This window comes from Rana temporaria, chromosome 10 (assembly GCF_905171775.1).
Source record: "Rana temporaria chromosome 10, aRanTem1.1, whole genome shotgun sequence".
Taxonomy (NCBI): domain Eukaryota; kingdom Metazoa; phylum Chordata; class Amphibia; order Anura; family Ranidae; genus Rana; species Rana temporaria.
In genome coordinates this window covers 100,973,879-100,999,997 of record NC_053498.1, presented here as the reverse complement: position 1 = coordinate 100,999,997, position 26,119 = coordinate 100,973,879, and the positions used below count along the sequence as shown (strand labels likewise).

Here is a 26,119-nt window from a genome sequence, read left to right as displayed (position 1 = left end):
GGCCTTCAGGAGAAAGATTAAAACCCATCTCTTCTAAAGGTCAAGGGGTTCCTTACCCATGAAATGGATACAGCGCCCAGAGGCGATTCAGTTCGCATGTGTTGCGCTCTACAAGTTTCTCACTCACTCACTCACTCACTCACTCCTCGTTGCAGATCCTCTCAAAATCATTAAAGCGGTTGTATAGGCTAAAAAATATTTTTTTCCTGGCACCTGTAATTAAAAAAGCATAATGAGCTAGTATACGACGCATACTAGCTCATTATGAAATACTTCCCTTGGGACGAGGTGTCGGTACCGCTGCCGGTCCACGCCGAGGGAGATGACAGGTAATAAACTGAGATTAGGAGCACTCCCTTTAAGAGAGTGCTTCTAATCTCAGCTTGTTACCTGTATAGAAGACACCTGGGAGCCAGAAATCTTGCTGATTGATAGGGGATCAAATATTTATTTCACTCGTTAAAATGCAAATCAATTTATAACTCTTTTAAAATGCTTTTTTCCAGATATTTTTGTTATTCTGTCTCTCACTGTTAAACGAAACCTACAATTAAAATTATAGACTGGTCATTTCTTTGTCAGTGGGCAAACGTACAAAATCAGCTGGGGATCAAATACTATTTTCCTCACTGTATGGCGGCCCTTGTTGTCCCTGGTGCTCATGTTTGTGGCACATGCCACAAATGCAGCCATTGTGTGACCCTAATTAATATCTAACCTATCAGTTTACTGCAATATGAAGCACACCTACTGTTATAGTAGTATGCGCTGTTGTGGATTTCTATGCGACACCGTATATTGATTTAATCTGCTGGTAATTGCAATATGAAACCTTGTCTGCTTCTTTTATCTAGATCAATGTCTTACAAGCCAAAAAGAAGTTTGAAATTCTGGATGCTGTGAGTATTGATTTTAATATGTAATTAATTTCATTTTCCTTTATGCAACACAGCCATCAGTCTGGTGATCATTGCAGGAAGCCGACTTGCCTGCAGAGACGGATCAACAATGATGTTTGTTCTGCTTATATTTTGCCTTCCCTGGTTCCAGTGCCGGCCCAAGACATTGTGCTGCCTGGGACCAAGAATTATTAAAGGGCCCAGAGGTCCCCAGGGCCCCAGATGGCTACACCCCCCCCCCCCTTTTTTTATATATTTTTTTTATTTCTTTTTTTTGTAAGGGGCCCAGAGGTCGCCAGGGCAACCCCCCCCCCTTTTTTTTGTTCGTCAGCACCCAAAGCCCCCAACCTCAATTTGCGGCGGCAGCACCCCCCGCTTCTCAATGCGTGGAACCCCCCCTCCGCTTCTCAATTCACGCCCCCCCCCCGCTTCTGAATCTCTTCAATTAGCGGCGGCAGCCCCCGCTTCTCAATGCGTGGCACCCCCCCTCCGCTTCTCAATTCACGCCCCCCCCGCTTCTCAATCTCTTCAATTAGCGGCGGCAGCCCCCGCTTCTCAATTTGAGGCGGCAGCAAACCCCCCCCCCCCCCAGTTCTCTGCTCCAGGGGGCCCAGGCCTGAAGCTTTGTAAGGGGCCCCAAGAGTCTGTACAACTGTGCAAGACTGATGACAAGACTGGCGTTTACCTTTGAAGTGTGTCTAAACTAAAACAAAAAATTGAATATACTGTATTGCATCTTACTAGTCCTTGGTGTGGTGGCTGCATTTGTTTTCTTTTTTCAAGCTTATTTTGCTCTATTTTTACCTGGAAATGGTAAACATCATCACTCCTCAACTTTATAGAGAGAGCCATGTTCGGTACCCTTGGCAGCTGGTATGAACTACAAACATCTCTGCATCTCCATTACATCAGGGGGCAGAGCAGTTGGTAGTTTACAGAAGATGGCTAGATAGGAAGATATTCTTTGGTGCAGCTCATGAGAAGTCACAGGAACACTGCAGTTCTGGGCAAGATCAACAAGGATTTTCTGCATTTGCTGAAAATGTTAGTTGGGGAAAAAAAGAAATCTAATGCAGCCACCATATGTAAGGGCTGCAAAATATCACATTTTCATTATTGGGGTAGTTATCCTTTAAGGCAGAATGGGGCCCTAGGCAAGATGGCATCGTCGCCCTACCTCCTTTACTTTGATTGGCATTGCTAGAGATTGCAGTAGGCATAAAGAAGCCCTATTTGCATTATCCTAACTAGCAAGGCTTTATCAGACACCAGTTGACTACAACTCCATACTCCTTTGTGAAGTCACAGGCAGGTGCACAGCTTTGCCCAACTGCACTCCCTGGTTTATTGCAGGAGCATGAAGCTTGTAGCTGGACCCCCTAGAGATCCATGGAGCCCTAGGCTCATGCCTAGGTTGCCTTTGGGTGCCCCAGCTCTGCTAGCCTGTGGTGTTTTTTTTTTAATAAGAACGGTTCCATTAAGAAGACCAGTATAAAATGCAAACTTCTGATTCTTCTGCAAACTTCCAAGTGTGACTGATCCTATTATTTAGTGGCTTTAGTGCAGCTCTGTACCAAATATGTATACACCACACAAAACAGGAATTTGAATTATATATGGGCATCATGGTGTTGGTTCACCTGTTCTCTTGAAGCCTGTAGACCTTAGGAAACCTTCCTTGCAGCTCCTACCTTTGCTTTAGCTGTCGCCAAAATCCAAGGTGTCAGCTGGTGTCAGACATTAAGGGAAGCAAGGGCGTCACTTCTCTGGTCTTGTGATAGTGCACGGGACTTGTGATTGGACAAATGCTACATCTTTACAGACATGCTGTTGCCTTGCTCTTAAAGGTACTATAACGGTGTCTGTTTAAAGTATGGCCAGTATCCTGGCAAAGTATAATGTCTTTTTTTTTTTTTTGTACTGCTAAGCATTTTGGAAAGATGGTATCTGCTACATTAGTTCCATGCATAAAGAGGATATGTTTGGGACTTTAAATGAAGCATATGAACCAACATACGTCTCCATCCCTATTAATGGATAGAAGAAGGGGGGTTTGGGACTTTGAATGAGATGCGTTTTTTTAGCAATAAGCAATAGTTAAAAAGATTTTTATATATATATATATATATATATATAATGTTTCCATAATATCCAGGCTCAAAATTACAGACCAATCAGCAACAAAACAAAATTCACCTGTCTAACAGTAAGCATTAAAAACAGAGGTTTAGTTGCACGCATCTGCAAATACATGTGTATGCTGCAGGCCCCGTCAAGGCTCTCTGTGTACATTAGTTCCATGCTTTCCATTACTGTCCTGATGATACAATGTAGCACAGTCCATGTTCACAAGACTCTTTCCTTCATTCCTGTAATCAGAGACTTCTAATAGCTTATCTCTGTCCATATTTTTTATATACCCAATGTCTGTGTGCGCAGAGGATTCTGGTTTATTCCCGCAGGCCATTTCCCTTTTTATGGAGGTTGGATTTATTTTTAGCTTCTTACATTGTGTCCTTGTGCTGACTTGTTAACCTTACTATGCTTCTCCCGCATGCCTCTAGGTAGAATGTTAATAATTCAGATAGTTCTATGGTCCACCACCTCTGTTTTTCATTTTGTTAGATTCTCTTTGTATTTGTTGGCCTTTTGTGGTATTAAGGCTAACAAAGCATGCAAACAGGAAAAACAAATTAAAAATACCTAGAGAGGGACCACAGAGGGAGTGATAATGTTATGTATGATATTGACTTACGGAGACCTGGTAAACCCGCTCCCATCATACAAAGAAATTATTTAAAGGAAACTCACCTTTGGCCTTAAAGTGGAAGTTCACCCTAATACTAAAATCTCTAAATCTACTGGCATCAACAATCTAAGACTAGCCTATCTAGCCCTGTAAAGAAGAAATTGCTATACATACCTTTTCTGAAACTGCTCTGGTCCGGTCTCCAGCAGCAGAAGCTCTTCAGAACAGACAGCTGGGAAGTGACGTCACCCATAGTTACTATGGGGATTCCATTATTGGCTGCCTCATCTACACCCTCCTCCACAAAGAAACTGCCGCTGACGGCGCAGCATGGGACTGGACCAAAGCGGCTTAAAAAAAGGTGTATATGTAGCGATTTCTTCTTTTTCGGGGCCATATAGGTTAGTCTTGGATTGTGGATGCCAGTAGGTTTAGAGTATTGGGGTAAACTTCTACTTGAATTTTTGTACCCCCCTTCCCCTCAAACTCGTTTTATTTTACAGGTCCTGTATTTTATAAGAATTCTCCTACCTTTTTTAGTAGTGCATATCATGCTACCATGGTTTAAAGTGATTGTAAAGGCTTGTTTAAAAAAATATAAATAAATAACAAACATGTTATACTCTTCTGTGCAGTTGGGTCCTCCTCTTCTCAGGTCCCTTTTTGCTGCTCCTAGCCCCTTCCTCTTATTGAGTGCCCCCACAGACAGCAGCTTCCTATGGGGGCGCTGAAGCAGAGTCACAGCTCTGTGTGTCCATTCAGACATGTAGCCCAGACCCGGCCCTGCCCCCTCTATCCCCTGATTGGCTGATTATCTTTGATTGACAGCCGGAGGAGCCTATGGCGTCACTGCTGTGTCTCAGCGAATCAGGAGGAATGTCCCAGATGTCTTAGGCATTCATGGACATCGCTGGGGAGAGATGGGGCTCAGGTAAGTAATAAGGGGGGTGCTAGGGAGGCTGCTACATACAGAAGGTTTTTTATCTTACTGCATAGAATGCAGTAAGATAAAAATAAAACCTTCTGCCTTTACAACTCATTTAAGTGTGCCCATGTTTATAAATTTCTAAAGTTGAAAAAAAATTTTTTTTTTGCAAATCACTGATCTTGCCCTTTAACTGAAGGGTTTTCACATCCAAATTCAGCCATTTTTGAAGCTCCAAATGTATGTCGGTCCGTGCAAACTCTTCATTGATGGTAAAGCTGTTCAATAACTGTGATCAGTACCCTGAAAGTGAGCTGCTGTTTGTTAAGCCTGTATAGAATGGAGGAATGCCGATCCTTGTGTTCAATCACTGCAGCACTATAGTGAACCATTAATGGGTCCATTTGCATCGCTCACAACTTTTTAAATGGGAACGAGACACACCTGAGTTTGTAGGTATAGGACACCCCCGCTACACCCCCTTAACCACTTCCCTACCGGCCCATAGTAAAATGACGTCCACAAAGAACTTCTGCCGTTCAGAGTGGACGTCATGTGACGTCCTGGGCTTTCCGGGTGGTTATCTGAATGATGCCTGCAGCTAGAGGCATCATTCAGATATCCTTCTAAACTGCCGGCGATTCTGCACAACGTAAGAACGATCATAGCGGCGGTTCCGCCGCTAGATCGTTCTTACAGGCGGCGGGAGGGGACATCCCCCCCCTCCCGCCGCCATCCGGTGCTTCTCCGGGCTCTCCCGTGCCATCGGGGGCCCGGAGAACGAATCGTCCGGCGCTCGCAGGAAGCATAGAGATGACTGGTGACCAGATGGTCACCAGTCATCTCTATGACCGTCGGAGGACCCGGGCGCGATGTGATGACGTCACGCCCGGGTCCCCGTAAGTAAACAAAGCCGCGATTGCGGCTGCTAAGCAACCACAAGCATGAGATCGGTGAATTTTTTTTCACCGATTTCATGCTTTCCAGCCTGGAGGAGAGATGTGGGGTCTTATTGACCCCGCATCTCTCCATAAAGAGTACCTGTCACACACATTCCTATTACAAGGGATGTTTACATTCCTTGTAATAGGAATAAAAGTGATAAAAAAAAAAAAAAATTAAAAAAAAAAGTGTAAAAAAAGAAATAAATATATATAAAAAAAAAAGAAATAAAAATTAATTTTTTTAACGCCCCTGTCCCCGGTAGCTTGCGCGCAGAAGCGAACGCACACGCAAGTCCCGCCGACATATGTAAACGCAGTTTAAACCACATATGTGAGGTATCGCCGCGTGCGTTAGAGTGCCAGCAACAATTCTAGCACTAGATCTCCTCTGTAAATCTAAACTGGTAACCTGTAAAAAATTTCAAATCGTTGCCTATGGAGATTTTTAAGTACCGAAGTTTGGCGCCATTCCATGAGTGTGCGCAATTTTAAAGCGTGACATGTTAGGTATCTATTTACTCGGTGTAACATCATATTTCATATTTTACAAAAAAATTGGGCTAACTTTACTGTTTTTAAATTTTTTTAATTCATGAAACAATTTTTTTCCCAAAAAAAGGCGTTTGAAAAATTATTGCGCAAATACCGTGCAAGATAAAAGGTTTCAATGACCGTCGTTTTATTCCCTAGGGTGCCTGCTAAAAAAACATATATAATGTTTGGGGGTTCTGCGTAATTTTCTAGCAAAAAAATTATGATTTGTACATGTAGGAGAGAAGTGCCAGAATAGGCCTGGTATGGAAGTGTGTATAACTGCCCGGTATGGAAGAGGTTAATGGGAAATTATACCAAAAAAACATAAGTTGAACCCACAAGTGCTTTTTATTTTTATTTTTATTTATTTTTACCACTGCCATTCCTTTATACTGGCCTTTGAATTTACAAATGCAGCAAATTGGATTTTTAAATGTAGAAATTGGATGAAAGGTTCTATATAGGAGTTTTGGTACCTGACCAAGAATGTTTAATCTTCTTCAGACAATTTTATGATCCTGGCAACCCGGTCCAAACAGTAACTATCAACAACTGATCAATCATAGATTTGATCATTTAAAGCAGTGCTCCAAACTGTGGCCTGCGGGCCGAATGTGGCCCTTGGCTTACTGTTCCCCCCACTGATATGAGGCAATATTGCTCCTCCTGACGCCAACAATGGCACACAATTCTTTCCACTGACCCCAGCAGTGGGGCAACATGGGATCTATCGATCAAATTGTGTGCAACCAGCCTGTCAAAATGTTTCTCTTGATCAGCCCCACCGGCTATAGCAGGCCTGTTTTGATAAGTGTATACTGGTGGTGGGGAAGACTCTACACTGTAAAAATACAATAGGACATCACTATAAAAATAAAAAATGTGGGCTTTTATTGAAATGATTGTTATATTGAATAATTGAATGTATATTTGTGAATATTGCAGGTAGGATAAAAGATTAAATCCTTTATTCTTCTTTACTATCCACAGATGTTATCATTCATGCATGCCCAGTACACCTTCTTTCAACAAGGCTACACTTTATTAAATGAACTGAATCCATACATGAAGAAGCTGGCTTCAGAGGTATGCGTGTTTGTATGTGGACTTTGCCATATTGTAACTGATCATTTTCAGCATCATGCATTCTGTGCCCTTTTTTTTTAGATTATAATTTTTTTCTTTATCTTTTTAAATTTAATCTAGGGCTACCAGAGCATAACATGTAATCTGTGTGTATAAAGGGGCACCATAATGCCTGTCCATACAGCTGTTTATTTTCCAATTCCCCTCTCTGAATCCCCCAAAATTTGCCTAGGCAAATACCGACATGCAGGCATCATCGCATCCTTACTCTTCCCAAATGTGTTCAAAAAGATCATAGAGAGCAATATAATCCTTTCCCACTCTATCCAGTATAACAAGTTTGAGCTGGAGTATCCTATAGAAACCCATTATAATTTCCTCTGCTGGAAAAAAAACCAATACAAATTACTGTAATTTTGATTGGTTGCTGTGCGCTTCAGAATTTAGGAATTAACACTTAAAGCTATTTATAATTTAACATTCTATGCAGGACTCATTGCGTGCTAGTCTTGAAAACATTACATATGCTTTAGGAATACTGAAAATTGAAAACAATCATTGGGTACTGTACATCATATTCCTAGTGATGGGCTTATCATGGACATTCTTAATAAATCTCAAATATATGAGATAATAATTTCTTCTTCCTTTTATAGCTGGACCAATTAGTCATTGACTCGGCTGTAGAGAAGCGAGAAATGGAACATAAGCATGCAACAATACAGCAACGGGTGAGTTCAGTATTCTACAGCTTGCATGCCTTCGGAATCAGTAAACCTGGCAAAGCCTTGAACCTCTGTACACATTATAGAAGCCTACTGAAAGTCGGTATACACTACAGTGCGTGCCTTGAAAAGTATTCATACCACTTGAAATTTTCCACATTCTGTCATGTTACAACCAAAAACGTAAATGTGTTTTATGAGATAGACCAACACAAAGTGGCACATAATTATGAAGCGGAAGGAAAATGATAATGGTTTTCAATTTTTTTTTACAAATAAATATCGGAAAAGTGTGGTGTGCATTTGTATTCAGCCCCCTTTACTCTAATACTCCTAACTAAAATCTAGTGGATCCAATTGCCTTCAGAAGTCACCTAGTTAGTAAATAGAGTCCACCTGTGTATAGTTTAATCTCCGCTGTTCTGCCAAGCTCACAGAGGTTTGTTAGAGAACCTTAGTAAACAAACAGCATCATGAAGGCCAAGGAACACATCAGACAGGTCAGGGATAAAGCTGTGGAGAAGTTTAAAGCAGAGTTAGGTTATAAAAATAATATCTCAAGCTTTGAACATCTCACAGAGCACTGTTCAATCCCATCATCTGAAAATGGAAAGAGTATGACACAACTGCAAACCTACCAAGACATGGCCGCCCACCTAAACTGACAAGCCGGGCAAGGAGAGCATTCATCAGAGAAGCAGCCAAAAAAGCAATGGTAAATCTGGAGGAGCTGCAGAGATCCACAGCTCAGATGGGAGAATCTGTCCACAGGACAACTGTTGGTCATACACTCCACAAATCTGATCTTTTATGGAAGAGTGGCAAGAAGAAAGCCATTGTTGAAAGAAAGCCATAAGAAGCCCCATTTGCAGTTTGCGAGAAGCCATGTGGGGGACACAGCAAACATGGGGAAGAAGGTGCTCTGTTCAGATGAGACAAAAATGTGTGGCAGAAAACCAACACTGCACATTGCCCTGAACACACCATCCCCACTGTGAAACATGCCGGTGGCAGCATCATGTTGTGGAGATTCCTTTCTTCAGCAGGGACAGCTGGTCAGAGTTGATGGGAAGATTGATGGAGCCAAATACAGGGCAATCGTAGAAGAAAACCTTTTGGTCTGCAAAAGACTTGTCCTTCCAGCATGACAACGACCCTAAACGTACAGCCAGAGCTACAGCTCATTCATGTGTTAGAATGGCCCAGTCAAAGTCCAGACCTAAATCCAATTGAGAATCTGTGGCAAGACTTAAAAATTGCTGATCACAGACGCTCTGCATCCAATCTGACTGAGCTTTAGGCTATTTTACAAAGAAGAATGGGCAAAAATGTCCCTCTCTAGATGTGCAAAGCTGGTAGAGACATCCCCACTAATACTTGCAGCTGTAATTGCAGTGAAAGGTGTTTCTACAAAGAATTGACTTGGGGGCTGAATACAAATGCACACCACACTTTTCACATATTTATTTGTAAATAAAAATGAAAACCATTTATCATTTTTCTTCCACTTTTTTATGTGCCACTTTGTGTTGGTCTATCACATTAAATACCAATAAAATACATTCATATTTTTGGTTGTAACATGGCAAAATGTGGAAAATTTCAAGGGGTATGAATACTTTTTCAAGGCACTGTATCTAGCCAAAGGTCTGTGGACACCTGACCATGACACCAATCAGCTTGTTGGACATCCTATTCCAAAACCATGAGCCTTCATATGTACTTGACAACCCTCTGTGCCTGTAGCAGCCTCCACTCTTCTTGGAAGGATTTCTAATTTAATTTTCATTTGGCCAAAAGAACATTTCTTCGTCAGCTACTGTTTTTGGACAAGAAGATCTGTTTCATAGTCGGCATTGGGATTCATCACAAAGGTGTTCAGAATGGTTGTGGTCAGGACTCTTTGCAGCCTATTTGAATTCCTCCACACCAAACTCATCAAACCGTGGCCCAGATTCTCGTAGGAGATACGACGGGTCTGAGCCGTCGTATCTTGGCGCCTGATTCAAAGAATCAGATATGCCCAAATTTCACTAAGATACGACCATCGTATCTTATCTTACGCCTTCGTATCTTAACTGCATATTTACGCTGGCCGCTAGGTGGCGCTTCCGTTGTTTGCAGCGTCGAATATTCAAATGAGCAAGATACGCCGATTCATGAACGTACGCCCGGCCGACGCAGTACAGATACGCCGTTTACGTTAGGCTTTTCCCGGCGTAAAGTTACCCCTGCTATATGAGGCGTAGATGAGGCGTACCAATGTGAAGTATGGACGTCGTTCCCGCGTCAAATTTTGAAAATTTTACGTCGTTTGCGTAAGTCGTCTGTGAATGGGGCTGTGCGTCATTTACATTCACGTCGAAAGCATTGGCTTCTTGCGGGTTAATTTGGAGCATGCGCACTGGGATACTTTCACGGACGGCGCATGCGCCGTTCGTAAAAAGCGTCATTTACGTGGGGTCACATACAATTTACATAACACACGCCCACATCTTCCACATTTGAATTAGGCGGGCTTACGCCGGCCTATTTACGCTACGCCGCCGCAACTTACGGAGCAAGTGCTTTGTGAATACTGCACTTGACCGTCTAAGTTGCGGAGGCGTAGCTTATATAGGATACGCTACGCCGGAACAAAGATACGCTCTTCTACGAGAATCTGGGCCCATGTCTTTGGTGAGCTGACTTTGTGCACAGAGGCACAGTCATGCTGGAACACAAGCATTCCCCAAACTATTACCATAAGGTTGAAAGCGCACAATTGTCTAAAACTTTTTTTTTTTTTGCTTTAGCTTTATTAACTCTTCATTGAAAACACTTGAACTCGCATCTCTATTTGGATATACTTGTACTATACATTCCCTTTTAGGCTGCATTCACACCTGAGCGTATTTTTTTTCAGGCAGAAAGTCACATGTTTTTACCGCCATTTTGCCACCATTTTTGCTGCAATGTAAATTGTACAGGTCAAAAGGTCACCAATGTAAAAAGCAGAAAAACGCCTGTAATCTGCCTAAAAAGAAGCCCATGTACTTTTTTGAGCGTCAGGCATTTTGCTTATGTGGCGAAACACTCAGATGTGAATAGGTGCCATTAAAATGAATGGGATTTTGCTTGTTGGGTTTTTTTTTTATGTGTTTTTTCTGGCGTTTTACAAGCTCAAAACGCTCAGGTGTGAATGCAGCCTGAAGGCTTGTTCACACTATGTAGAGTTACCCGCATTTTCCCTCCATGGGTAAATGCAGTTAACTGCTATGACATACTGAAACCAATTGTTTTCTATATGTCATGCTCACATCAGAACTTGGCGTTTCTCTGGGTTTTAGAGTTGTGCGATATTATGCAACATGTTTGTGAAGTGACATGAATTTTTGGATGTGTACTAGAGACCCTGGCAGATATTTTAGTGTGGATCACCAGAGGAGAGATCTCAGTGCAGACGGGAATGTACAGCTGCTGAGACAGTAAACTGCTGAGAGTTTAGTGTCTGGGCTAGTGTGAATGGGCCTCTAAATTAATATTTCTGATTATGATGCATTGCAGCTGCAACTTCAAATTAGTATTTCTTAAACATAATTCGTTTGAGAACTGCTTGTGTTACTGTTTTAGTGCTTTAGGGCTGTTGGTGTAATTATGTGTCCTGCTTGGAGGAGCTCATCTAATTTTTACACTATAGATAAGAGCAGAACTGAAATGGTCTTTTCATTGTGCCATTGTTTCATTGTATTCGGTATTACTCCCATTCTCACTATATTATATGACTCCTTATCTTCGCATCGTTCCCTGCAAAACAATGACCACTGCTATACTCAGCAGTACTGTCTGCCTTTAATGGCGTGCACATGTATTGACATCTGTGAGGAATAGTACAGTCTAAGAGGAAAACTAATCGATAACTTATGTTCATTCTTACTAAGGGGGGGTGGTGATTATTGGATTATTGATCCACGACTGAAGCTTGTCCATATAGTAGGGAGGTGGCTCACCTTTTGTACTTAACGTTAGCCAAAGGATAGAGTGGGGAAAGGTTTGATTGTCTATTAGGTTGTTATTGCTGTCTGTGACCTTGGTGAGGACAATTTTTCTTACTTTCTGCCTGATGACCATTAGGGCATGCGTGTTGTAAGGTTTATTTCTGCTTTCCCTCTAAAATGTTTGTAGATGGTGTCAAATACAGCAGCACCAGTAAAAGGCTTCAGAAATGTGGAGAAGTCACTCCTAACAGGGGCATCGCTCACATCAGTGCCCTGGGTTTTATGTGGACAGGAAGGAAGAAATTCCCCCAAATGGGGACACTTATGCCTCGTTTCCACTGAGCGGATCAGTCCGGGTTGGTTCGGTACGGTACGCTATTTTGAGTGTTTCCATTATGAAAGCGGCCCATACAACTGAACCATACCATACCATTCTGGGTCCTGCTTCAGATGTGGGGCCATAGAAAATGGTACGGTTTGGGTGGATCTACAATACATTCCACTGATTGACGGACACGCTAGGCATTTTTTCTAAACCCTGTATGACCCCTGACGGTCCGACTTGCAGTGGAAACGCTCACCTGAATAGGCCGGACCATTCTAACCCTTCCAAACTGTACCGACCCGAACCGTTCCGCTCAGTGGAAACGAGGCATTAGTGGTAAAAATACAGAGGACTGAAACCCTTACTTCCTATCTCCGTTCAAAGCTAAAATAGTGGAACTCCTGCTTTGGCAGGAGTTCCACTATGAAGTATCAGATACACGCCTGTCATTTCACAGTATTTAGCCAGTCAGAGCCAGCAGAACATGTAAGGCATTTGGACGAATGTATTGCATAATGTATGCTTTTTATTGGGGCCTTATTGGAGCAGTTGGCATAGATCTGCCACCTGGGGAATACCTGCTTCAGACATAGAAAGTTTAAGTTTGGTTATTTTGTTTTGCAATTCGCACATGGGATGGTACTTGCATTCAATGAGAAGTCTCAATTGTACTGGTGGCTGCTCTCCTAGTTGAAATCTTCAGCCCTCTGCCCCCCCCCCCCCCAATACACCTGCAGCTGTCATTTTCTGTTGCTGCGGGGGTTAATGCAGCCTTGCTGGACCTGTCCTAGTAACGCATCAAGAATGCCAACCATGACCACGCTTTCTGCTCACCTCCTCCATTCCTATAAACTGTACTATAGTGTTCAGTAATGAGACGCAATCTAATAATGAAGGATGGATGAGCGAAATGTCTGTCCTCTATTCATAGACTGGGGAAGGGGAGCGGGGGAAAAAAGAGTGGGTCCAGACACTGGGATTGATTTACTAAAACTGAAGAGTGGGTAATCTGGTGCAGCTCCTCATGGTAGCCAAAAATGTCAACAAACACAGCAGCCATTGGTACAAGGGACATTTCACATTAAATGTAAGCACTGTCCCTTGTGCTGATTAAAAAAAAAACAATTGGTAAAAATGTATGAGTAACACGTAATTTTTTTTTTTTTACTCTTTCTTTTAACAACCTTGCTGATCAATCTACGATGCACAGACCCTCCTACAGGTGAGTGTTTTATTTCCTATTACAAACCTATACTACCCCAAAATATTCCTGTTTACAAAAAAAATCTAGAAAACAAAAACTTTAGCAAAAGGGAAGAAAGTACCCATAAGGCACCTGACAGATTTAATCTCCTATTCTCTGTGAAAAATCTGATTATTTTATATATTCATTGATTTTGAATGGGCATCAGTGGCCTCTTGTGTCTCTCAGCGGTATCAGTGGTGAGGTTTTTCTGCAACAATTTGAGCAAAGGCAGCTTATAGTTCAGAATGTAAATAATCAGTAACACTGTTATTATTATAAAGGAGGGCTTTGCAAAATAGAGACAATACAGTTTTAATATGATTCTAATATGATTCTAATACGATTCAAGGCAAGAGGGTTAGGAGGGCCGAGTAGACCGGTGCCATTGCCGGCAATTGCCGCCGATTTGACATGTCAAATCACATGTCAAATCATACCAATGTGAACCAGGGCTAAAGGTTAAGATCGCCTCTTCAAGCAGAAATTCACTTTTCATAATAAATGGAAGTGTTTTCACAGAATAGGTGTGTATTACCACTCTGGAGCATGCCTCCCTTGTTACTACACCTCCTCTTGTTTTATTTCCAGCTACTTTACATACAGTCTAATCTCCCTTAGATCTACCATCAGCTATTAGACTGAATGCAAAGTGTCTGTCTGATTTTTTACAAATTTAATAGAATGTTCAGGTGGGTCTCCCTGTTCCATAGTTTTGATAAATCTAGTGGAAACTCACGTTCCCGCATGTGTATTTTTTTGGGCATTCTAGAGCAGTGTTTGCCAACTCCAGTCCTCAAGGCACACCAACAGGTCATGTTTTTCAGGATTTCCCTCAGATGAAACAGCTGTGGTAATTACTAAGGCAGTGAAACTGATCAAATCACCTGTGCAAAATAATGGAAAGCCTGAAAACATGACCTGTTGGTGTGCCTTGAGGACTGGAGTTGGGAAACACTGTTCTAGAGCATTTCCACCCATCACACATAAGGCATACACATGACCAATGCCCCAAAGAAGCTCTAGAGCCGAGTGTGGCTCAGCTTTTACCACACTATTTGGTATGCTTGCAGTGCGTTTGTCACTCGGCAAACGCACGCCTGCTGCCCATGCTTGGAGTGCCATTAATATATTAGGGCAACGCAAGTGCGATACGCGTTTCCAAAACGCACAGCAAAGCAGTCATTTTTCACAGATGTGAATGGAGCCTCGTTGTGTAATCACACCAATTTCACAGTTCAGGCTCCATTCGCTGTTTCGCACTGGCGTTTTATGGCTATATGTCCCAATTATTATAAAAGACTAATGGTAGCCTTAGTAGTGGTTTGTCTTACTGTGTTGTATTTTGGATGCACCTTCCCTATATATTTTTATGTTTAGGCACCACAGCCAGTTACACTCTTATAAATCTCATTTTGTGGGGGGTTTTGTAGCATCTAGCCTAGTGGGAGAGCATGTTTTTTTGGCTAGTTTTTACTACAACATGCATTGGGCAGCCTAATAATTTCAATAGCCTGCACTTCACGTGGCAAAGTAGCTCATGAGACATTTTAGTGACCAATTGCATCATCAGTAAGGCCCCTTTCACATTGGACTTGTAGCCGCGGTGGCGGTATATCGACGCTAAAAATAGCCGAGATTGCAGCGGGAATCGGCCGCTAGCGGTGCGGTATTAACCCCCGCTAACGGGCCGATAAAGTGTTAATACCGCCCGCAATGCGCCTCTATAGATGCGCATTGCGGGCGGTATTGCCGTGGTTTCCCATTGTTTTCAATGGGAAGGAGCGGTATACACGCCGCTCCTCTCACCGCTCCAAAGATGCTGCTGACAGGAGATTTTTTTTGTCTCCCGCCAGCGCATCGCCTCAGTGTGAAAGCCCTCCGGCTTTCACATTGAGGTAGCTGGGCAGGAGTTTTTCAGGCGGTATAGCAGCGCTATTTTTAGCGCTGTACCGCCTGAAAAACTCCTCAATGTGAAAGGGGCCTTAATAAGGAGGATGTCGGTCATTTGCATAGCATCTTTGCTTGCCCTCCCCTGCCCCTCTCCGTCAGCACTGGGGTCTCATTAGCTAATTGGGAGAAGAGAAACAAAAGGGAGAAGAGAAACATTGAGATATTAGTCGGTACCAGTTTGAAAACGTTATATTTGCTTTGGAAGAATAAATCACCTCTAACGTTGGGTGTCCTACTTGGACTTGTGGATGTTGTGAATTATGTAAAACTAATAGTTTTTACATTTTAGAATGGGGTGCCTCAAAACTGATTATGATTTTTGGGGTTGCCTTGAGACTGTACATCGTTTTTAAAGGGTGCCTTGACTGAATAAAGGTTGAGAAACACTGGTTTAAGGGGTTTTCTACATCTTTCTACGTCTTTCTGAAAAAAAACAAAGACCTTCTTACCTTGTGGGTATGGGCAAATAAAAATGAAAAATGTTCAAAAATATCTTGCTGTGTTCTGAGCAGACTCTGGATGGCCTAATTGAACAATATGCAGAGTTCATGGCCCATCTGTCTTTTGTTTATCATAGTGGTTCATTGATCATCAGTTTTACAAGTGTTCAGGCTGTGAACATGATCCTCCTGAAAGCTTTGCAGGATAATGAATAGTAGACAGATGTGTAATGCCTGTGGACACCTACGTATTAAAGAGAGCTTGGATAAGGGGTCGAAGGTCACCAGGCAGTACTCATGGAGGTCTGTCTAGGATTAGAGTCAAAACAAGTTTACTGCTTAATTTATTCTAGAGACCGACTTGCCAACTCCTAGAAAAGCCTGCAGTGCCCGGTAAGGACCTAGTTCATCCATGCAGGCCACCAAAGATGAACAGCCCCGTATGAAATTATGAAAGGATCAGGACATTTGGGACTTTCAGGAGCAGTAATATTTACTTTCAGCTGCTTGTTGTTGTGCATAGTTGGAAAATCCCTGTGCAAACCAACATAGACCACCCAGAAAAGGAAATATATGTACAGTATAGAGGTCCTACACACTTTCTATGATGAATATATATCTCATCTAGTTAGTTGGATGGTGCAGAGACATTTTAAAGTCTACAAAGCGGTTTCCTGTACAATTTAGCCGACATGTAGTGTTCACCATTGCCCCAATCGCACACAAATATTCCAGCACATTTTAAAGATTTAAATGCACACCAAACAATGGTGGGAGACGCTTGAATTAGGCTGTCATCCGGACTTGTAACATTATCTTTAAAAATTCTTTCTACAATCTGGTGCTGATTCAGTAGGCGGTTATAGTTTATAGACAATAATGACATTTTGGCTTGTTCAATGGAGAAATTAAGAAAAATATTATATTAATCCAATTCCAGCCTCGTGAAGGCTTGTTGTCCTTTATCCCACATTTTTTGTGCATTTTGGCTCATTATTATCATTCACAAATGGTAATACCATATTTGCCAGTGTATAAGGTGACCGGGCGTATAAGACGACCCCCTAATTTTACATTTTTTTAAGATTTTTTCCCTGTACTCACCGTATAGGACGACCCCCCTTCCGAGGCTTCCGATGCTTCATATTGGCCGACTTGGTCAGTAGTCTTGCTCAGCTGCATTTCTTTTAAATTTTGACAGTTAGCCCCCGCTAGTTGTCACATCGAGGGAGCAGAGGCTGATCCTTTCATAACCTGTTACACCCTGAAAATGGGTGTTAACAGGTCATGAACGTTAAACTTATCCTTTAAGAGAAATATGAAGGCTGCCATTGGTGGTCCCCCCAGAAAATGCTAATGGCTGTTGTGATGAGTTTGTTCAAGGTTCAGTACTTTCTGAATCACTGACCGATGCAAGTCTGCAGATCTTGAAAGTTGATGAAAAGTCAGAAGTGCCCATTTAGGGCAAAGGGAAAGCATCTCCTGTTAGCCCACCGCCTTGCCCACCTATACTCACAGATCCATGCTTCTTTGACCATTGTAGGATTCCACTTTGGATACGCTCCAGTGTCTGATGGTGTTGGAGCTTACCCAGGTGATTATTGGCTTCTCAGCTCCTGTATGCCCAGAAACTCATTTAAACAAAGGAGAGAGTTTGAAGCTGGGAGGCAGTAAAAGGGTATGAATTGGTGAGTATAAATGGATCGAGGGGATAGGCGTTCACTTTGCAATAAATGACCAGTGTGACAGTGGCTCTTTACCTACATGCTTATTCCATGTTACTGACTCATAATATAAAAAAACAGGATCAGTATGACAGCCAGCGGGTTAATATCTTTTCATTGAAAAGGTTAGCAGTGGCAGCATCTTTATTTCCTTACTACGAGAAGCAACTTTTAGCTATTTCTACAGGGGGTAGGTCAGGCCACACAGGACACCTCCTCCATACACAGCAAATTTAGCAGTCCATTATAGTGATCAAATGTGACAGCAGAGGGTGGTCCAGGAAGGTGTTAACCACCCACCATATGGGGCTAATGAAGGCAGTCATTGAAGAAATGTAAGTATGCGTTTAAAAGTGCCAATGGATGATCACAAGTTTCATCCTTGCTGTTTAATACCCAAGTGATCATCGGAGGGTCTTTAAAGTTGGTGATAGTCTATATCAGTGATGGCAAACCTTGGCACCCCAGATGTTTTGGAACTACATTTCCCATGATGCTCAACTACACTGCAGAGTGGATGAGCATCATGGGAAATGTAGTGCCAAAATATCTGGGGTGCCAAGGTTCGCCATCACTGGTCTATATAGACAACTATACTATTAATAAAGAAGGTGAAAAATTAGTAAAAAATTAGTAAAAAATGATCTTTCTCTTCTGATAACCCACTTGATTGTTGGCATCATATGACAACGCTATACCACTTATTATCTGGTCTCATATGTTTGCTGGTAATTCCATTACTTGTAACATATGTCAAAATACAAGCAACTCTGTTATCTCATTAACTTCACACTGTCACAACCATAGGGGGTCATTATTTAAATACCATGCATATAGTGTCAAGCAGCTGCATTCCAACCTCCAATACCAGTCCTTTTCACATTCTCTGATGTCCAGTTCTGCTAGATGTTTCAAGGGAAGTAAAAGTAGTTTATACAGAATACTACCAATCCTAAACAATATTTTGTGTGGACGCATTTAATATTCTGCCAGTTTGGTCTGTTATATGAATCAGGTGGGAAAAGCAATTTTCCACACATTTTGGGCCTGCAACCTCTCTAAAAGCCTATGAGTAGGAGCAGCTACCTATCATACAATCTAGAGACTTTGCAGGCAGTGTGATGTAATCCATTAGTGGGGCCTTTTACACGTTTGGTGTTAAATTTGCAAAGCTACATGGATCTAATTTCTAATGGAAAATTTGCTCAATGGATAGTGTTGCCATGTATATATAGCTTCATATTGTGCATGTTTACTGGTGAATTCTCACATTATATTGTAGAAGCATTGTTTAAAGTGGATGTAAAGCCACTCTTATCCTTTCTAAACTACTGCCATAGTGCTGATCTATAAGGATATAGATGCCTCCTGCATGTATCCTTACCTGTCAAATGTCTCCCCTCTGTCTGTTATAAGAACTAAAAAACTGCAGATTCTGTGGGTGGATCTGTTTTCTGGAGCTCTGTGGGTGGAGTCGTGCTGTCATTTAACTCCCCGCCCTCCTCTACACTCCCCTTGTCAACATGCATTTTTTCCGGTGTATTCCATACGCTAAATTCTGCTATGATCACTAACATCCAGTCAAAATCCAGAAAAGTAACCACATGACTTCAGAAAAGGAGTGGGGGTGGGAATTAAAAAATAATGCCTGTCTCCAGGCTAGTGAATGAGATATGTAAATAACCTGTCACTCACAGCAAGGGGGCGGAACAGACTAAGGTTTTTCTCTGCAAGACCATTTTATTTCACTGAACAATAAAAAAGGATTGCTCAGAGCTGGATTAACTCTGTGTGGCAAGACTGGGCACAGATGATAGGAAATCTTATACTGTACATTGTGACATAAAAAAAAAAAAAAAAACATTTCGGGTTTACATCCACTTTAATGTCTGTCATATTGGGGTTTTGTCCCATTTTGTCGCTCCCATAGTTCCTTATTTAAAGTGTAGATGCTTTCCCTTTTAAGTATACAAAAGTGACTGCCCTACCTAAAAACGAACACCATAGTATATTCAGGTATTGTTTTTTTTTATCGAGGCATAGCTAGAGTGGTGGACTAGGCTGTCCTGCTGCTTAAAGTTCCCTTGTTAATGGTAATTTATGGGAAAAAGGGGGAGGTTAAATTTGGGACTTTATATGAGGCGATTAGTAAACCACCTCCATCCCTGGTTGTATAATATAATGGTAATTTATGTTCTTCGTAGGCTCATTGCTCTCTGTGGGAGAGAAGATGACCCCATAGAATCATGTGATAAGAGGCAACAGTGCCACCCAGATGCACAAAAGTACCTTCTAAAACCTGGTTGCAAAGGCCTACATGATGAGTATACTTTTAGCCTGACAAGCTGACTGACAAGCCCTACCTTGAATGGAGGCCACGATGAATAAGTACAGCATGTATGATTTCATGCCTTAGCACAGTTGCATTGTGTGCTTTGATCGAATATAACTGAGGATTGGTTTAGTTACTTGAACCTGCTTATTAATAAGCTTGTTTATGCATTTTTTTTAATAGTTCTCAGTACATAAGAATTATTTCCTTGCATGTCCCTGTAAAAGTCCTTTCTTGCTTGATTTCATCCACAAGTGCCTGTTCCAGCAGCCCTGGAATGAGCTGTGACATTTGGTAAGCAGGGCTGCCTCTATTGTCTTTTTCTTATTATACCCAAGACAGCCAGGAACAGACATTAGTCAATAGGAGGTCAGAGGTGATCAAGGACCTGTCATCAGTGAAAAAAAGGCTCATTACCAGCGCAAGGCAAATCATAAATCCTGTTTCTTCCCCCCTCCAATTATTTTGTTCTGCAGTGTGTGGAGACGAATAGGCGCCAAGTTCTGCTGTAATTTGCAGACTAAATGGTCATTTCCATAATTATAATTACAGGATTTCTAATAATATTATTAAAATATTTCATTTTTTTTTTTTTTTTTTAGTTCTGAATATATATTTTATTAATAGTTATTACTGGATTTGATTTGGTGATTGGCACTTGATCTATCCGAAATCCCAATAATCATGTTAGTAGGTGTCTTTAGTGCAGTGTTTCTCAACTCCAGTCCTCGGGGCGCACCAACAGGTCTTGTTTTCAGGCTTTCCATTATTGTGCACAGGTGATTTTATCAGTTTCACTGCCTTAGTAATTACCACAGCAGTTTGATCTGAGGGAAATCCTGAAAACATGACCTGTTGGTGCGCCCCGAGGACTGGAGTTGAGAAACACTGCTTTAGTGTGCTGCAAGTTGATGTGCAGAATAGACATTAGATGACAATCTGATTGGATAAAGCAACAATCAGATGCTGTCAGGGCACCTACAGATGCCAAACGTGGCATCCTTTACTGAATAGAAATAAGACGTGTTGGGAAAACCTTGTCATATCACGGTCTTCCTCTTGATAAATGAAAGCTGTCTGCAGAGACACCACAATATGACCACTCATGTTTCAGAAAACACCAACTAGAAAAGATGACTTAAGGTAGTTGGTTCATGACTGGCTGCCCAACTACTCTTTAGCATCTGTGTCCAGATTTTGACCAATGAAAGAACAATCCTACAGAAATTCTTACCATAAATATGCCTGTTTGCTTTGCCTGGACATGCATGTTCATGAACTAAATAGACACCCTTGATGTTGGCTTTAGCTCACTGGTTCTCAACCTGGGGGTTGGGACCCCTTAGGGCAGTGCCGGCCCAAGACATTGTGCTGCCTGGGACCAAGAATGAAATGCTGCCCCCCACCCCCCCAGAAAAAAAATCACACCAACCAAAAGGCCCCCACATTCATTATTTTATATCATGATAACTAAAGGGGACCCGTCATGGCTCTATACATGTATACTGGAGTATAAAGAGGACCTGTCATTGCTCTATACATGTATAGGAGTATAAATAGGACCTGTCATGGCTCTATACATGTATAGGAGTATAAATAGGACCTGTCATGGCTCTATACATGTATATAGAGGACCTGTCATTACTCTTTACATGTAAAGGAATATCAAGAGGACCTGTCATGGCTCTATAAATGTATATAGGACTATAAAGAGTACTTGACATGGCTCTATACATGTATAAAGGAGTATAAGGAGGGCCTGTCATGGCTCTATAGATGTATAAATAGGACCTGTCATGGCTCTATACATGTATATAGAGGACCTGTAGAGACTCTTTACATGTAAAGGAATCTAAAGAGGACCTGTCATGGCTCTATAAATGTATATAGGAGTATAAAGAGGACCTGTCATGGCTCTATACATGCATATAGGTGTATAAAAGGACCTGCCATGGCTCTATACATGTATCCAGGAGTATAAAGGGACCTGTGAATTGCCGGCGGCCACAATGTCTTTTGCGCAAACTAATCAATGTACGCTAATTGTGTTTTTTTTTATACCAAAAATATGTAGAAGAATACATATTGGCCTAAACTGAAGAAAATCGTTTATTTTTCTAAATTTTGGGGATATTTATTATAGCAAAAAGTTAAAAAATGTATATATTTATAGCACAAAAAATAAAAACCACAGAGGTGATCAAATATCACCAAAAGAAAGCTCTATTTCTGGGAAAAAAGGACATCAATTTTATTTGGGTAGCGGAGCTGGCGGAACGGGCTGGCGGGCATCAGTATGCTGCCCCCCTAAAAGTGCTGCCTGGTACCACCCGGTCCCATCATAGGGCCGGCCCTGCCCTAGGGGGTCGAATGATGATTTGCCAGGGGTCACCGAATCCTGGGCTGTTTCTGAAGCCCACACCGATGTCCCAGCCTTTTTGCAGCCACCCAGCAGGGCTGTCCGTAGAGCCTGTGGCTGCCCACTCAGCCTCTTCGCGGTCACCCATTCAGTTCATGGCATTGATGGGGGGCAAAATGACTAGAGGTCAGCTGACTGGTGAGGAATGTGAAGTGGGAGGGGCTGGAGGAGACCCTATCTCCTGATTTTGGTATAGGTGTCACTGCTACGAGACACCACAAAATCGGAGACACAGTGAATAACACTGCCCGTGATTATAGTTGCCATTAAATGTTCCCACTACATTTCTCTGATCAGCAGATGACCTTGATCAAGAGCACCTATGTTGGCTGATCAGAACTCCCCCCCAGCACTGCCACTCTTTCCAACTCCCCCCCAGCACTGCCACTCATTCCACCCCCCACCAAGGAGTAAGAGAAGGAATAAAAATAAAAAATACATAGAAGGGGAGGAAAAGAGGGGGAGGAACAAAAAAAGGGAGAGAAAGAATAAGAGAAAGAACAAGAAAGATGGCTAGAGAGAGAGATGTGGGGAAAAAAAGAAATTAGGATAGAGAGAGATAAAAAGGAAAGAAAGGAGAACAAAGAGAAAAAGTGGTAAATCCTAAAATGTGCCATAAGGGGTTTTAATACTGTACAATGAATGAATGAATGAATGAAAAAAACTTATATAGCGCGGCACATGCGAACTGAATCGCCTCTGGGCGCTTGTTGTTAGTGTCTCATGCCTTTCAGAAAAGCAGGGTTTTGATCTGCCTTCTGAAAGACAGGTGGTTTTGCTCCAACCGAATGCTGGTTGGTAAAGCATTCCAAAGCCTGGGGCCCTGGAAAGCAAACCTTCTTTCTCCTTTGGACTTGTATTTGGTTATAGGAACCTTGACCAGATTTTGGTCGGTGGAACGCAGAATGCGGCTGCAATTGTGCGGTTTGATCTTGTCGCATAGATATCTAGGAGCCTTCCCATGGATGCACTTATGTGTCAGGCAGAGTGCTTTGAATGCAATTCTGTCTTTCACTGGCAGCCAGTGAAGGGATCTCAGTGAAGGTGAGATTGATTCCCAAGATTTTTTCCCAGTCACCAGTCTAGCGGCCGTATTCTGTACGACTTGGAGACGAGCGATTTGGTACTTGGGTAGCCCGAGGTAAAGGGCATTTGCATAGTCCAGTCTGGAATTCACGATAGATCCCACCACGACTGCTACGTCTTCTTTGGGAATAAATGGAATCAGTCTGCGTAGTAGGTGCATCAAATGGTGCGCCCCGCTGACTACTGACCCTATTTGTGCGTCCATTGTCATGAAGGTGTCAAACGTGACTCCCAGACTTTTGACTTTGGAGCTAGGGGCGATGATTTGTCCCAGGATGGGAGATGGTGTCCAGTTTGTTGTCGGTGATTTCTTCCGACTGGCATCGAAGATAAAGAGTTCTGTTTTAGCACTATTGAGTTTGAGATAACTCTTAGTCATCCAGTTTTCTATTGAAGAGAGACAATTCTCTAAACTTAGATGATGATCCTTTTTGTGGCAGATGCGAAAATACAACTGCGTGTCGTCTGCATAAGAGTGATAAAGTAGTTCATGGCTACTGATAATATCAAAGAGAGGACGAAGATAGATATTAAACAGCACTGGTGATAAGGGGGATCCTTGGGGGACCCCACATGTCACCGTGCGTTTTTCTGACGTGAAGGATCCCAGTTTCACTGTTTGTGATCGGTTTCCTAGAGTGGAAGGGACTGTGGGTTAGGGCCGCAAATTACTTGTCTTGCCTCGGGTGCTGACAACCCACGCTACAAAAATAATTTTACTGTTAGGGGTCCCCACAACTTGGGAAATTTTATCAAGGGGTCACGGCACTAGGAAGGTTGAGAACCACTGCGTTTAGCTGGTGGAAACGTAAATACAGCAAAACCCATTTTAGACTCACTTTTATTTCTTTTCCCTGAGATCTTATGTCTATGGCTGACTTTATAAGAAAGAGAGGGATGAAAGGCATGTGTATTAAAAGGAGCCTCCTGTCTTTAATGTCTCAAGTCAAAAAAAATTGATAAAATTGCCCTAAAAAAGGACAGCTTGGATGATACAGACTCTCGGGCCTCGTACACACGACCGAGTTTCTCGGCAAAAACCAGCAAGAAACTTGCTGGGAGATATTTTTTTGCCGAGGAAACCGGTCGTGTGTACATTTTCGTTGAGGAAACTGTCGAGAAACTCGACGAGCCAAAAAGAGAGCAAGTTCTCCATTTCCTTGACGGGAATGGAGAAAATTGGCTTGTCGAGATCCTCGACAGCCTAACAAGAACCTCCACGAGGAAAATGATCTGTTTCGCCCGTCGAGTTCCTCGGTCGTGTGTACGAGGCTTCAGTCTTGGAGCACCGCCATCCATACACATGTCTACTGCTCCTCCTCCTCTTGGATGCAGCAAACGGCTGTTAGATGGATGTTCCTGAGAGGCAGTATATAGTCATTCTGATTCGGCATCTCTTTCCACTTGATGAAATGGTCATTCTAGTGTTGAAAAGGTTAAACCAGGGCTGGTGGCAGAGACAGATGGGTCTGTTTTATTAACACATTGGCGTGTGCTTCCTTAGCCTATCGGCATGGCTGCCTTTCACTGAGAAAGGATGGAGCTCCTTTGTGATTTGAACAGGGGGTAGGGGAGGTGTGGTCTCTTTCTATGGACTCTTAGGATGAGAAAACATTAGCAGCAGCATCACCTCTATGGCCTGGGGAGTAAGTCAATAAACATGTGCTGGCCACAGCTTTTATCTGTGTCCCGTCCTTCTCATTTGGCTCTACAAGTGACAGCTGTATGCTAATGTTCCTGGTCTCTTGTCTGAGCTGGAGCTAGGGGAACAGGGTTCTAAGGCTACCTCCTTTTGTGGATATTAGTTGATCTCAAGGAAGGATGTAGATCTTGCTACTTTTCATCATCAAAAAGGACCGCAAACATTATAAGGATGCCTGTTTAGTATTCTGGACATTTAACCACGGAGACGTGATTGCTGTCTATACATCAGTCTGACCGCCAGGAACGCAGCTCTCTAAAGAAAATGAAGATATTTGGCCGGCTGGAATACTTGCTGGTAAGTCATTCCAATTTGCGGCAAATTCGTTTTTCTTGTTGGTATTTTGTGTTAATTGTTTGCTTCTCGCAGGGGCCATCTCTGAAATGTGCTGAGGTGTTTGTGTGTATGTTGGCCATTTTCCCAAGGGTTGCTTCTAGTACATACAGTAGATTGCATGCCGTAATCGGGAATGACAGGAGCCTCAGAAGTGCTTGTAAATAATAGCTGGAGGAAAATATGTGATAAAGGATTGATTCTTTTACCAAAAATAGGAAATACGTGATTCACTGGCCGTTTGTGAAGAGAAACTTGGGTAGATTTCAGGATTGCACAGCCTTCATTACATCACAAAGACTTGCCATACCTGCCCATGGCTGGCCCATCATGAAGACTGCTTAGAATGGAACCTCGACCTCTTCCATTTAGCCGAAGGTCACAAAAAAAGCCGAATGGATCAACCTCTTACCAACAGTCAGGGGCGGTCCGTCCATTAGGGCGCACGGGCACCGCCTCCCCTTTCTATCACCACCGTCACCCCCTATTAATGCGTCCGGCCCCTTTGAGGATGCCGGGCACATCAATTACAGTGGCAACGTTTTTTTTTAAGCACCTGGTTGGAGCCAGAGGCTCTAATGGGCTTCAAAATGGGGTGGGCTCCGGACACAGAGCATTGCACTCGGATCCCACCCAGGTGTGTTAGAATAGCGAATGGTGACCCTGGGGGGGTGGCCCTTTTCACACGGCCCGGATGCAGTTTTGGGTTTTGCTCAGCAGGGG

The 26,119-nt window shown here is 42.5% G+C and overlaps 1 protein-coding gene across 7 annotated transcripts in view; it reads left to right on the top strand.

The window, feature by feature from the left end:
• Window positions 1-26,119, top strand: part of ACAP3 (ArfGAP with coiled-coil, ankyrin repeat and PH domains 3) — a 271,725-nt gene that overhangs the window by 173,252 nt on the left and 72,354 nt on the right. For all 7 annotated transcript variants that reach the window (XM_040325845.1, XM_040325849.1, XM_040325847.1 and 4 more), the window contains 4 exons: window positions 855-899; window positions 7,042-7,137; window positions 7,794-7,868; window positions 13,375-13,386. In XM_040325845.1, the coding sequence (XP_040181779.1) occupies window positions 855-899; window positions 7,042-7,137; window positions 7,794-7,868; window positions 13,375-13,386 (228 nt within the window). The remainder of the gene's footprint in view (window positions 1-854; window positions 900-7,041; window positions 7,138-7,793; window positions 7,869-13,374; window positions 13,387-26,119) is intronic.